The sequence below is a fragment of the Rhinopithecus bieti genome, unplaced genomic scaffold (genome assembly GCF_001698545.2).
Source record: "Rhinopithecus bieti isolate Rb0 unplaced genomic scaffold, ASM169854v2 scaffold_32422, whole genome shotgun sequence".
In the NCBI taxonomy this organism is placed as follows: domain Eukaryota; kingdom Metazoa; phylum Chordata; class Mammalia; order Primates; family Cercopithecidae; genus Rhinopithecus; species Rhinopithecus bieti.
The window spans coordinates 1,323,074-1,336,793 of record NW_016814631.1 but is presented as its reverse complement, the minus strand read 5'-3'; the positions used below and the strand labels follow the sequence as shown (position 1 = coordinate 1,336,793).

Genomic DNA, 13,720 nt, shown 5'->3' with positions numbered 1-13,720 from the left:
CTGTAGCTCAGGCTTTGCTGTCCTTTCCCCTACTCTGTTGAGGCTTCAGCAATACCACAGCTTGGGCCCGAAATCAGTTGTATCAGCTCAGGCCTCATGACGCCATCGACGTAAGGATTAAACGAGTTTGGGTTGCAGAGATGGAGACGATGATACACTACAGTTTGGAGGGCAGGCCCAGTCAAGTTTTATGTGCTGAATTAGTCTTATGAAAACCATGTGTGGGAATGAGAAAGTCATTCTGGGTTGGGAAAACGGAGGCATATTGTTTGAAGAAGAAAGAGAAAAGGACTGTAGAGACCTCTTATTTTGCTCCTTTTCACAAGTGTCCTGTTGGTCATCAAAAACTAGACACTGTCTCCCTCTGGAATCAGTCGTGGGACCACCATAGCCCCACATGTATTTACTATTTCACGCTGACAACATATTCAGCAGCACACAAAACACAAGGCTGACTGATTTGTTTGCTTACTCTCTAAAGGCCGCTTCCTGCATAGAAGACAGGGAGAGAGACAGTGTGGCGCTCAGGGTCACCATCTGAGAAGAAGGGTGTAAGGTAACACAGACATGCCTGCCCTGTGGATAGGGGCCCCATCATCGCTCATGGGCTGAGCCTCTCCGTGCTTTCACTGTTGACCTCCTGTTGCGCATTTGAAAACAGTCTGTCAAGCTGATCGATGCGTGTCATAAAACTGAATATTGAGTAGGAGAAACCCACTTTGTTTTGGGATTAGCAAACAGAGGCCATGAGGGCAGAGAGCACCCTTGTGAGCAACAGTCATGGAGAAGAGTGAGCTGAGGGAAAGAGAAATGGAGGAAGGTATGGACTCTGGGCAAAGCTCTGGGGAAGCAGAAGTGTGGTAAGAATGCAGAGCTGCTGGAAAAAGCATCAGAGAGGAGGAGAAAAACACAGGGAAAGAATCAGATTTCGCTGACAAAGGGGTGGGAACCAGCGGACAGCTGCTTCCTTCGAGGCTGCCTCCCAGTCTGATTGCTGGACAGCTCAGTGGCCCTGGGGTCTGAGGAGGCCAGCTATGGCTGGTAAGGCTCAAATTCTTGAATGTTATTCCAAAGGGGACCCTCAAGACCTGGCCCACTCACATTTCACCTTCCACCCACAAAGTCCTGGGACTCCTTGGGAGTGATTCTGAGGCCAAACTGGATCAGGCAAGAACTTATTCTCTAAAATACCTGTGGCCCTCCAAGACATGCATATCACTCTGTCTCCTCTAAGTTCTCTACACTGACAGTTTTCCTGGGCTGGATTTCCTGATCCTCGTAAAGTTGTGCTTTTAGCTCCTGGAATTACTGGGAAGTGGTGGACGCTCAGTACCTAGTACTGTGCTCGTGGAATAAAAATAGATGGGAAGAAGAGCCACTCTCTCTTATAGCAGAATACCAGCAGTAAGTTACTCTATCCTGCAGTCTGATTTTAAAGAGCAGGTGGATTTAAAGTGTTAAACAAATTGGTTATGGAAAATTAATTTTAATGAGTATCAGCTCTATCCTGATGCCCAATCTGTCTTTGACTGATGAGACAATGCGTATCAATCTCTGTCATCTGCCAGAATAGCATAAAGCTGCTTAAAGGCAGCCTGCCACTGGGGAAAGAGTTTGCAGAAGATAGTCCCAAGTTCAAATCCTGACTCTGCCACTTACCAGCTGCATGATCTTGGGTGAATTACTTAACCTTACAGATCCTTAGCTCTTTCAATTATAAAGTGGGGGCCAATCCACCATTCCTCTTCACAGGGTTGTTGTGGGGAGAGACAGTGTGCATAAAGCGCCTGACACTTGAAAAAAATCCACCCCTCAATAGCTCTTACTCACATTTATTAATCAGCTGTGGTAGAAGAACTAGGTTCTTTTCATACCTGCCCTATGAAGGGATGAGATGACATTAAGTAATAATAGCAATAAACCACAATGAGTAAACCACAGCAGAGGAAGAAAGCTGAATGCAAAGGGACAAGTGCTTGGCAAGCAAGATTTGCTCACCTGAATCACAGCAGTATAGTTGGCAGGTGTAAACACTGGGCTGTTGTCATTCACATCGGAAATATCAATGTTGACAGTTGCAGTTGATGACATCGGAGGAATGCCACTGTCTACTGCCTGGACAAGCAGAGAGTATCCAGACACCTGCCAAGGTACAAAGAGGTGACAGTAAAGAGGTGTAATGCTTCCTTCCTTCTGTGCACACGCAGAGGAACTGGAGCTTCAGGCTGTGCTTCGTTAAAGATCAATCATCTTTAGTTTGATTTTCTAGACCAGGTGATTCTTGGCACCACTGACATTTGGGTCTGGATAATTCTTTGTTGTTGGGGGCTGACCTGTGCTTTTTAGGATGTTTAGCAGCAACCCTGACCTCTATCAAATAGGAGGCAGTATCACCCCTGCCCAGTTATGACAGCCAAAAATGTCTCCAAACATTGCCAAATGTCCCTGGGGGACAAAACCACTCTGGTTAAGACCCAGGCTCTGGGCCTTTGCTCAATGCAACAGTTGTCATCGCTGATCTGTCTTATTTATCGATGTTAATATTTCTGGGGTTATGGGCATGTATCATCCAGTAGAATCTATCTGCTTTTCAGTATCAATACCATGTCATCCTTTTCCATATTTAATTTCCCTTTGAAGATGCATATTTTTGGTGAAGAAAGACAATGTTTAGAAACTTCACTTAACCTTGGACAGAGAAACTTTTTGGACTATTTTTTCTGACCTAGATGCCTTCAGGTGATCTTTTTGTATCTGCTCACTGAGGGCTAAAGTTGCTCGTAAAGTCAGGACCACAGGGTCCCAATACCCTGAAAGTATTTTTCTGTCCCCTGGCTCTAGGAAGGGCTAAAATTCAAAGCACCTAAAAAGATACATATTTATCTTTTCTTTAAAACCTCCATAACCAGCATCTATTATAGGTAGAAAATTCTATCAAAGGTCTAACCCTAATATTTCATGCTCCATTTTAGCCCATCCTTATTTATTCTCATTACTTAGAATGGAGAACCTTCCTATTTACACCCCTGGAGCTTGTGCCCCTGATGCTAGGAAAGGGGTGGATGTGGGTGGGAAGGACACTGTCCTAAATTAGCTTACCCGTTCCCGGTCCAATTTCTTCTTAACTTTCACAAGTCCCAAGACAGGATCCACAGTAAATTCATTGTCCCGATCTCCATTCACAATGGAAAAATGAATCTGTCCGTTGGGCTGGCTGTCTACATCTTCTGCTATTAGCTTCATGGAAAATAAGCAAAACAAAGAAAAGACATGACATAAGAGAGCAAAGGTTGATTCTTAGGGTTCCAGATCTGTTTAAATGGGTGCAGCTGTGACAGTTTTCTCGGGAGTTCTGCTCTCTAATGTTAGTGACCACGCCCCCAGCAAAAGAGATGATTGATCAGCTGAAGGAGGGTGGCACCAGGCCTGCAGCTGCCATTTTATTTCTATGTTAATTTTTTACCTGCCCACAGCCTGATGCCTGTTAGGCCTGATTTTCCTCAGGGTTTGAGACAGTACGGTTAGACCCCAAAGCTAACAGACAGGAATGCTTTGATATCTTCCCAATCCTGCAAGCTATGGTCTCTGCCATTGAGTCAGGGATTCTCTAGGCCTACGCATTTCCATGTTAAGGAAGCCAAGAAAGTTCCCCTTCCCCCACAGCAAATATACCGCCCCTCTGTCTATTGTTCCAGGTTGATGATGTTGAAATTTGTATGTATGGAAATATTCGTGTACTTTCCAGGAAGCAGAGCGGACCTGAGGAGTGCACTTCTGATGTATAAGAAATGCACTGTCCTCCAGCAGAGAGCTGCTCCAGCCTCATCCTGCAACGAGATGACTTGGATGGAAGGGACCTGCCAGCCAAGGGATGGGGAAGGATGGTGAGAAGGGGCCTCATTGTTCCAAAATGTAATTTGCGGTCTAAGAGAATCTGTGTTCTCAGGATACATGGCTTGTTCTTACTGTTAGAAAAAGTTCCTCCTGGAAAAGTCTCCTTTAAGAGTGGCCAATCAATCTTAGGTTTGCTCCAAATTGTAGCTGCTCAACTCTGTGTGTCTGTGTGTGTAGGGGGAAAGGAGGACAGGGATTTTATTTTGTCCTCAGCAATCTAATAATTTTAAATTGTAAATTGACAAATCATAGTTGCATATATTTACGGGGTACAAAGTGATATTATGATTTACGAACACAACGTGGAATAATTAAATCAAGCTAATTAACATATCAACTATCTCAAATACCTAGCATTTTCTGTGGTGAGAACATCTGAAACTTACTCTTAGCCATTTTGAAATGTACAATATACCACTATTAACTATATTCATCATGCTGTGCAACAGGTCTCAAAAAAAAAGAAAAAAAGAATGTATTCCGCCTAGCCACCTAATAACCTGTCATCTATGTTCACATCTAAGTAGGGGCCATCATTAAAATTCATCCCCTGATCTGTGTTGTTTTCTCAAAAAAGATATGCTCCTGGGAAATAAGTGATTATCAATCACTTATACCTTCATATAAATTAATCTATCAGACTCTTCCTAATATACAAATTACAGAAGGAACCATAGAAAGATGGCTCCCATTCTTGGGGACAAATGGACACTGAAAGGGGGAAGTGTGAAGAAAATCCAAGACAGACTTTGCTTTCTTCTTCACTTTATTGTGGATGACTAGTCCCAGACATCTAGAACCATCCCCAACCTCAGGTACCTACCAAAATGACAGAGTCTCCCACCAAGGCGTCTTCGCTGATAACCGCACTGTAGACGTCTTGGCTGAACTTGGGAGGGTTGTCATTAACATCCGTGAGGTTGATGTTGACAGTGGCCACAGCGCTGAGAGCTGGGGTGCCACCATCTTTGGCTTCCACTACCAGGTAAAACCTTTTGCATAATTCATAGTCCAGAACTTCAGAGACAGAAATACCCCTTTGAAGAAAATGGGGAGCTTTATATTTGATTAGGAAAAAACACTGGTCAGCAATTCTATAATCATGGTAATATTTCTAACATCCTCTCCAGCCAAGAATTTAAACATTCAGGAATTTGTTTATTTAATGCCTTACTGAAAGTATTACAGAAATCTGATTAATGCTGTCAGTGAGAGCATAGCTAACCATCAAACATAACCCTGAAGAAATGAAAAGTCTTTACATGTTTCTGTAACAGTTTATGAACATCTCTGAGGCAGTTGAAAATCTCTGGCATCTTCACTCTCACACAACTAACGAGCAGGAACAAAAACAAGCATCCCTGATAGGTGTCTTCTGATGCCTCAGGTGGACAGAAGAAGACCAAGAATGAGCTGAGATGTGGGGATGTGATGGTATGACCCCATTCTTGTCAGCAAGTAAATACTTGCAGACTTCACTGAATGCGATTAACCACAAAGTTGCCTTGCCAAGTTAAAACGCACTTATCTAAAACAATTATGGCACAAAGAGGGCAAAGATCTCAGAAATCTCAAGGTATAGTGACATAATGGAAAAGGAACTACTTGGAAATCAGACAGCTCAGCGGACACATATTGAGTTTAGTGCCCGCAACTACAGAATAGAGATGATAATGTCCGTGTTACAGAATTGCTTAAAGAAGTAGAACACGTGAAAGCAGCTAGCTGGGTGTTGGTGCTATATCCCTCCCATCCTAGCCCTTTCTGGGGAGGTAACCCAATCCTGCAGTCTGCAGTCATTGGATTGCCTGCAGAACACTTCTCAAGGGCATTTACTTTCCTCCCACCTAGTAAACAATCATGAGGACCGGTGAGAAGGTCATGACCATTCACATTTCCAGACAGGCAACTTCTCTAGTTGCTAAGACTGCCAATAGGCTCTTTCTACCTAAGGCAAAACACAGAAATCACACCTGTAACAAGAGCCTCTTTCTCCCCATAATTAAGTTTTCTTAGCACTTACCACCCCTAGTGCTTATTTTGCATCCCAGTCTTGCTAACCAGTGCTAAATTTAAATAGTACTTAGCCATTTCCCCATGGTGTTTACACACAATGGCCATAACTAGACAGGCTAGGGCCAACACATATTTAAATGAGGGAAACCCTCATACATTTTATTTGAGATAATGACTTTAGTAAACAGTTATTGCCAGGAGAGACTGTGATGCAATTCTTCCATCAATATTTTCACCTTCCAATACTTAAGGGCCAAGACTGCATTTCTTACATTTTTGGTATTCCTATAGTATAGCAGTGTTATATTAGAATATGCATTCCAGAGTCAGAAAGATCTGAGTTCAAATGTTGGATAAACCACTTATTAACAGTGGACATTGTGGTAATTATTCAACCTCTTTAAAATTCTGGTTTTACTTAATAAGAGCCTGGAGTATTTGCTATGTTAAATAAACATTGCTAATTATAATGGTTTCTTGTTTATATTTACTGGATTATCCAAAGGAAAATGGACCTCCTTTGCCACCTTGTTCAACAGGTGCATACTCCTTGAGTGACAAGGGAACTATGTTCAAAGGCTGGAAGGTGAGATACTCATCTTTGTTATCTGCAAAATGGGAACTGCCTTGACTATTCATAGGGGAATTGGGAAATAAGTGAGAATATCCACCAAAGAGCTTTGGGATAGAAATCCATACACTCTATGAAAACACAAGGATGAGTATGTTTAGTCTTCAAAGAATATCCAAGCTTGTTTTCTAGAATTACGACCTTTATTTGCCTGAAGCACTTCTAATACTTATTAACTTGCTGGTGAAGAGAAATCCCCAGGGTTCTCTCTTATTCTTTCCCTTTATTTCGAAGCACCTTTTTATTCCCTAGGTGATGCTACACGTTCCCCCACAGTTGGAAAAGGATGTGGTGAGAAATGAGTTTTCTGACCAGGAATTGTGAACTGGGTTCAAACAAAGCACCAGTTCCAGCTCACTGATGAGTCTATTTGGGGTGCTGGGTTGAGAAGGCTGCATATCACCATGCAGATCACTTATTAGCATCTGCCTATGCAGGTCATGAAAGAGTGGCAGTCCAAGTGTGGACAGTTGCACATGGAGGCTCATCCCCACAAACATTTTCCAACATGTGCACATATGATTGAAGTCAAAACACCCAACAACATCAAACAGAAAAGCGAGAAAATCAATCAAACTCTTGTTCTTGGAATACAAATGCTATTTCCTCTCCCCATTGAGAAACCATATTGCTGCCCCTGAGTCCTCCCATCTAGAAATTCTGGAGCCAACCTGGGGGTCAGATATTTGCTAAGTAAGCCCACAGCAAGGAGCTTAAAATTTAGCAGGAGCCATCCTTAAAAGCTGGAGGGCACTTTGTGGTCTGCATGTGGGCCCTGCTACCAGATTTGTTTCCTCTGTGAAGGAGGTAGGAGGAAGAGTCCGCCAAGAAGGGCTGGCAGAGTGGAGAAGTAGGATATAGTGAAGTCCTGCATTCTTTTTTTTTTTTTTGGTGTTGGACACGGTCTTGCTCTGTTGCCCAGGCTGCAGTGCAATGGCAGGAATGTGGCTCACTAGAGCCTCTGGCTCCAGGGCTCAAGTAATTCTCCCATCTCAGCGTCCCAAGTAGCAGGGACCACAGGTGCATGCAACCATGCTTGGCTAATATATTTTTCTAAATTTTTGTAGAGACAGGGTCTCACTCTGTTGTCCAGGCTAGTCCTGAACTCCTGGACTCACTCGATCTTCCTGCCTCGGCCTCCCAAAGTGCTGGGTTTACAGGTGTGAGCCACCATGCCAAGCTGAAGCTCTGCATTCTAAGTACAGTGCTATTTACCCACCTGTCTTGGGGTTGATCTTAAATTTCCCTTGTTCGTTCCCAGACCGGATGAGATAAGTGATCTCAGCATTTGTGCCAATATCTTTGCTGGTAGCAAAAACAGCAAGAACCTGGGTGCCAGGGGAGGTGTCCTCAGGCACCGTCACCAGGTAGTCCCTCCTCTCAAACACAGGGGGGTTGTCGTTAATGTCCAGGACGGTGATGGTGACAGTAGTGAGAGAGGACAGGGACTGTCCAGGACTCTGGTCAGTGGCCCGCACGCTGATGTTGTATGAAGACTGCTGCTCGCGGTCCAGTGGCTGCTCTAGGATGATGATGCCGGATGAGCTGTCAATGGAGAAGACCCCACCAGCTGAGTCTGCCAGGGAGTACACGACCTTCCTGTTGATGCCTGTGGGAGAGACACAGGAACATGAGCGGGCAAGAACAAGGCCAGATGATCTGCGCTAGAATGTCACAGCTTTGCAGACTTTTGAAGGGCCACAACAAGAAAACAGTTACTACAGAAACAGACAGCTGTGGCTCTACAAAAATGTAAATTTCAGTTTGTGGAAAAAAATGAAATTAAAAGGCAAAGAAACTGGGAAAATATCGGCAACAAATATCAGAAATAGTTGGATATTCTTAATATACAACTTGCCCCCCACAAATCTTTAAGAAAAACTCTCAGAGGCTAATAGATGCAGGGGTAAAGATGTGGCACAGAAAGAGAAATAGAAACCAACCCGAACAGATTAATTAATCAATTACTTCAACACAGATTTATTTAGAATCTACCAGGCACTTTCTAGGGGCTTGCGAGTCTAGCAATGGACAAGTCCAACATTTCTTGAGGAGATTTTACATTATAGTGGGGCTGTAGTGGTGGTGAGGGGAAGCCACTGGTGAGCTGTGAGATGGGAGTCATGAGATGTGATGTAGATTTTAACAGGATCCCTCCAGCTTCTGCTCCTGAACAGATGGAAGGGCAGCCAGCAAGGAAGGTGGGAGAGCAGTCAGCAGCCTCCTACAGCAACATAAGCATGCAATCTTCGTGGCCTGAACAAGGCAGATGGTGTTGGAAGTGGTGAATAGGGGTCAGCTTCCACATCTATTCTAAGCACCCAGCTGGTGAGAAATGAAGGATTCCTGGATGTATTCTGAACTTGGAGGTGGCGAGAGTGTTTTCTGATTGTGGAGCTGGCAGGATATAGGATGTGAGAGAAACAGAGGCTTCTAGAATGACCCTTAGGCTTTGGCCTGAGCAACTGGAAAGAGGAGGCTGTCATTAGCTGAGATGGGGAGGGCTGCAGAAAGACTAGGCTTTCAATGAAAGACCAGAAGCCCTATTCTGGAGAGGTTAAGTGTGAGATGTGCATTTGATATTCAAGTGCAGATGTCAAGCAGAAAGTCAGATAGAAGAGGCTGCAGTTCAGAGGAGAAGGCCAAGATGGAGCTATAAATTTGAGTGTCATTGGTGTACAGATGTCATGGAAAGCCATGAGAAATGAATGACGTCACAGGGATTATAGAGGGAAAAAAAAATCCAAGGGCCAGTGAGCCTGGAGCACTCCATCAAGGAAGGGAGAGGATCTAGTCCAAGGGTGCTCTCCTGCTCTACGATTTCAAGAAATGTACTTAGTTACCAAAATACCATTTTATATTACTATGTACTAAAGCTAAAACATATAAACCAGGAAATGTCTATTAACCACCAATTAATTATTGAATAACAGTTGGATTGACTTCTAGTTCTGAATATTGATATAACTGGTTTCATTAGAGGATCTCAGCACTTTGAAACAGTTTAGAAACCTCAAGTTCACTTTAGTTGTTAGGATTTATAAGAAGTAAATTGTAACAGCCTTGTCAGCTGAAAAAGCACCATTCTGTTCCTAAATACTCTTAATGAAGACAGACATTAGTCAGAGGTCTTTAGTTATGACAACCATCTGAAAATGTCTTTTGAGAATCATGGAACCTTAGAATATAAGCTCTTAGAGGGGAGGGCCTAGCCATCTTTTTTCTTATTATAACACCTCATTTGGCAATAATAAGAGCTAAACATTTTACTTTCCTAGTGTACAATTTCTCTTAAGCCCAAGTTCCCAGCAAACCAATAAAATCATATATTTGGAGGAATGACATAAATTGCATTATGTGGCTTTAACCAAAAGGTCAACACTGAGAGCTTGTTCTTGGTTCCATTCCAGAGAGTCCATTTTTTCTGAAGTTTCATCATTTATTTCTTTTTCAAAACAACCGCCCTGTGATGTATACACATCAACCTGTGATTTTATTGATGCTGGGATTAAAAATAAGAAGGCTTTCCTCTTCTCTTGCTGCCTCCTTGAAATAAGGCTTCAGAGCAGCCATTTAGGGGTGCTTTCTGGCTATTGTTGGAGTGACTGCAAGACTGAATTCTTCAACATGAATCCCTAGGGGAATACACAGAGGGGTTGCAGAGGTGATTGAGCTTACACCTGGAAAACAATGGCCCTGTCTGGGTGTCAGAATAGGTTGTGTGCCCCAGAAGCTGCCTTGACTGATTCAATGGTCTCAGGATGCCTCTCAAAGTCACAAAAATGCATTTATGGAAACACATCAGCAATTGACATAAATACACCACGCAGGTTTTCAAATCACACACATTCCCTACAGAATTAACTTCCACCTCCAGCATATGGTACGCTGCTCTTGCCAACAAGAAGAGCAGGCAGGAAATTCACGCAGGGACTTTCATTAGTGCATGTGCTGGGAACTACAAATTCCATTTCACTAATGCATTAACCAAGGACTTGCCTGGTGCAACCAGCATTTTTAGGTGGGCATGAGGAACAACATGCAAAGTCCTGTTTTCCCTAGGCTCTTTGCCCAATCTCCTTAGGGATTTCAGGAGGGCTATGCTTGGAAATTTTTCCTCTTCAGGCCTGAAGATCAGTTATGGAAGAAGGTAATTTCTGACACACTGTTCTGAAGGCCATGGTGCTGTGAAGGTCATGGTGCTGTGAACAGATGAGTGAGGAGAGGTAGGGGCGGATTTGCACGCTGCTGCTCTTTGCAGCAGCAAGGCCAAAAGGGAAGGTGCTTTTAATGGCTGCCTGTGTTTCCTTCACTGAGACACATAGCTGAAATCTAATTCTATTACTTCTGTTCCCGGCCTGCAGCTTTCTCTTCAGCCCTGTTTAGAGGCACTCAGCTGGGCTCTGATCCCCTAGGCAGGAGATTCTTGTTCTCCAAGCTTCCTGGTCAGCTGACTAGCCCTGTTGTTGGAGTGCTGCATTTACAGGACTGACATTAATCAGCCACACAAAGACCATAGCTCCCCTCCGGGCAGATTCTGTTAATTTAAACTCCATGACAGGGTTTTTCTGCTTTACCATAGCAGAAAACCATCCCTTTCCCCTGCAAGTTGCTGACCCACACTCCCCCCACCTCCTCATACATTTTGCTTCTGACAATATCTTGGGCATTCACACCAAGAGGAACTGGAAGATTTATTGTTCCTCTCTCTTTTCTGTTACCAATCAGACTGATAAGGAAGCAAGACCAGAAAGGGGTGGGGGAGACCCAGGCCAAAAAACCTGTTGAATGGCATCACTTAGAATTTGCTGCCTCTCAAGAAAAGAGCAGGATATATTTTTGGAGCATATTAAACCTCCAATTTAGACACAATTGCAATGGATTTCAATAAGTTTTAGAAATAAAGTCAGAAGCATAACGGCCAATTTGGAAAAAGTTTTTTTGGGGTAGCATTTGTGTCTTTGCCATGTGGGCAAATGGAGTGCCATCTTTATAATGAATGCAGGTCATGTTGCTAGAGTGGACACTTCTTATCCAAAGGGGTTTGATAAATGCCATCCTTCAAATTGCTATCCCTTTCTACATACACAGCAGAAATGATGAACCCAAGCAGAAGACTTGCTTGCTAATTGGTCTAATGCTCCTACTGCATGTCATGATGTGTTACATTAAGGTATAACATTAATCCATCATTTTGCCTCTGTGTTTTTAACTATGTAATTCTCTTCTCCAATTTGAGCCTAATTTAATGAAGATGGAGATACTTAGCTTCTTTAAATGCTGAAATGCCAGGCTACCAAGAGAAGTGCGACCTTCATTGCAAGTGAGGTTTCTGCATGTTATCTGTGGCAAATGGAGCAGACAGGCCTTCAGAGAATTGAAATCAAGGAAAAAGAGAATGATTAAAATCCCTATTTGCTCAAAGAAAGTAATAGGTAGTGGCATTTTGTGGAGTGGGATAGGAGGAAGAAAATAGCACATAAAAATTCCTAGTAGCTGTGAAATTCAGGAATGGGTTGTGAAAGACAGCTATATTCTGCCTCTCAGAGGGTTTATAAATGGAGTCCATGTTCCTCTCAATGGGCCAAATGGAAAGTTGAACTTTTTGGACATGGAACTGTACATAAAAGTCAGTTTAAAATGCACTAAAATGAAGGCAATGTGGTCTAGTACTGGAAGTCAGGGGACTTTACCTCTAGGTCATAGCCTGACCAAACTACACAAGTGTCCTTGGGTAAGTCACTTTGTGTCCCTGGGTCTGCATTTCTAGAGTGGCAGAACTCAGGTCAGTTGAGGTCTAAGATTATTTTCCAGCACTATGACTCCTTTCCAAGTTACATAAAGGGAGTCGGTTTCATTTCTATTTCCAGTGAATGCTCCCTGCAACTGCTCATCAAGTTGCTGGACCTGGGCCTAAGTGGGTCAGCATCAACAAAGGAAAAATCCACATTCAGCTGGATCATGACAAGCTATTAGAATCTTCAGGATGGAAGGAAAACTTAACACAGCAGATTCGTACCATTTGGTTAAATGCTCAGAATTCACACATACAGCTTACAGTTATACAGGCCCTTACACTTCAGTGAGAAATAACCCCCAGTGATAGGATCATCCCTAGGGATCTAACCTACCAAGTGCCAGAATAACGTAGCTTTAAATCTGAGATTGCTAAAGGTGTTAAAATCAGCACTGAAACCAGACGGCAAGAGTCACCAACACAGCATATACACTGAGCTATTTTTGACCTGGTCTTTAAAAAGTATTTTCTCTCCTCCTCCTAAGATCAGGATCACTAAACTTAAGGAACCAGAAAGAGCTATGTTCTGCCTGGTTTGGTGTCTTTTGCTGGCAGCTGCCCTAACTTCTCTGCAGGGTTTTGTCTCTGACATTCACTCCTATGTCTTTTGTTGCCTGCATGGGATCTAGCCTGCAGGTGACACACAAAAAATGTGGGTTGCATAGCAGTGGTGAGAGAAGGCATCCCTGTCTTGTGCCACTTTTTAAGGGGAATGCTTCCAGTTTTTGCCCATTCAGCATGATATTGGCTGTAGGTTTGTCATAAATAGCTCTTATTATTTTGAGATACATTCCATTGATACCGAATTTATTGAGAGTTTTAGCATGAAGGGCTGTTGAATTTTGTCAAAGGCCTTTTCTGTATCTGTTGAGATAATCATGTGGTTTTTGTCTTTAGTTCTGTTTATATGCTGGATTACGTTTATTGATTTGACATAGTGTTGGAAGTTCTGGCCACAGCAATCAGGTAAGAAAAAGAAATAAAAGGTATTCAATTAGGAAAAGAAGAAGTCAAATTGTCCCAGTTTGCAGATGACATGATTGTCTATTTAGAAAACCCCATCGTCTCAGCCCAAAATCTCTTCAAGCTGATAAACAACTTCAGCAAAGTCTCAGGATACAAAATCAATGTGCAAAAATCACAAGCATTTTTATACACCAATAATGGACAAACAGAGAGCCAAATCATGAGTGAACTCCCGTTCACAATTGCTTCAAAGAGAAGAAAATACCTAGGAATCCAACTTACAAGGGATGTGAAGGACCTCTTCAAGGAGAACTACAAACCACTGCTCAATGAAATAAAAGAGGACACAAACAAATGGAAGAACATTCCATGCTCATGGATAGGAAGAATCAATATCGTGAAAATGGCCATACTGC

The 13,720-nt window shown here is 42.9% G+C and overlaps 1 protein-coding gene across 1 annotated transcript in view; it reads right to left on the bottom strand.

The window, feature by feature from the left end:
* FAT3 (FAT atypical cadherin 3) overlaps window positions 1–13,720 on the bottom strand; it is a 725,482-nt gene that overhangs the window by 56,207 nt on the left and 655,555 nt on the right. The window contains exons 14-17 of the mRNA XM_017851631.1: window positions 7,757–8,150; window positions 4,718–4,931; window positions 3,100–3,237; window positions 1,999–2,142 (exon numbers count right to left, since the gene is read on the bottom strand). Coding sequence (XP_017707120.1) covers window positions 1,999–2,142; window positions 3,100–3,237; window positions 4,718–4,931; window positions 7,757–8,150 — 890 coding nt within the window. The remainder of the gene's footprint in view (window positions 1–1,998; window positions 2,143–3,099; window positions 3,238–4,717; window positions 4,932–7,756; window positions 8,151–13,720) is intronic.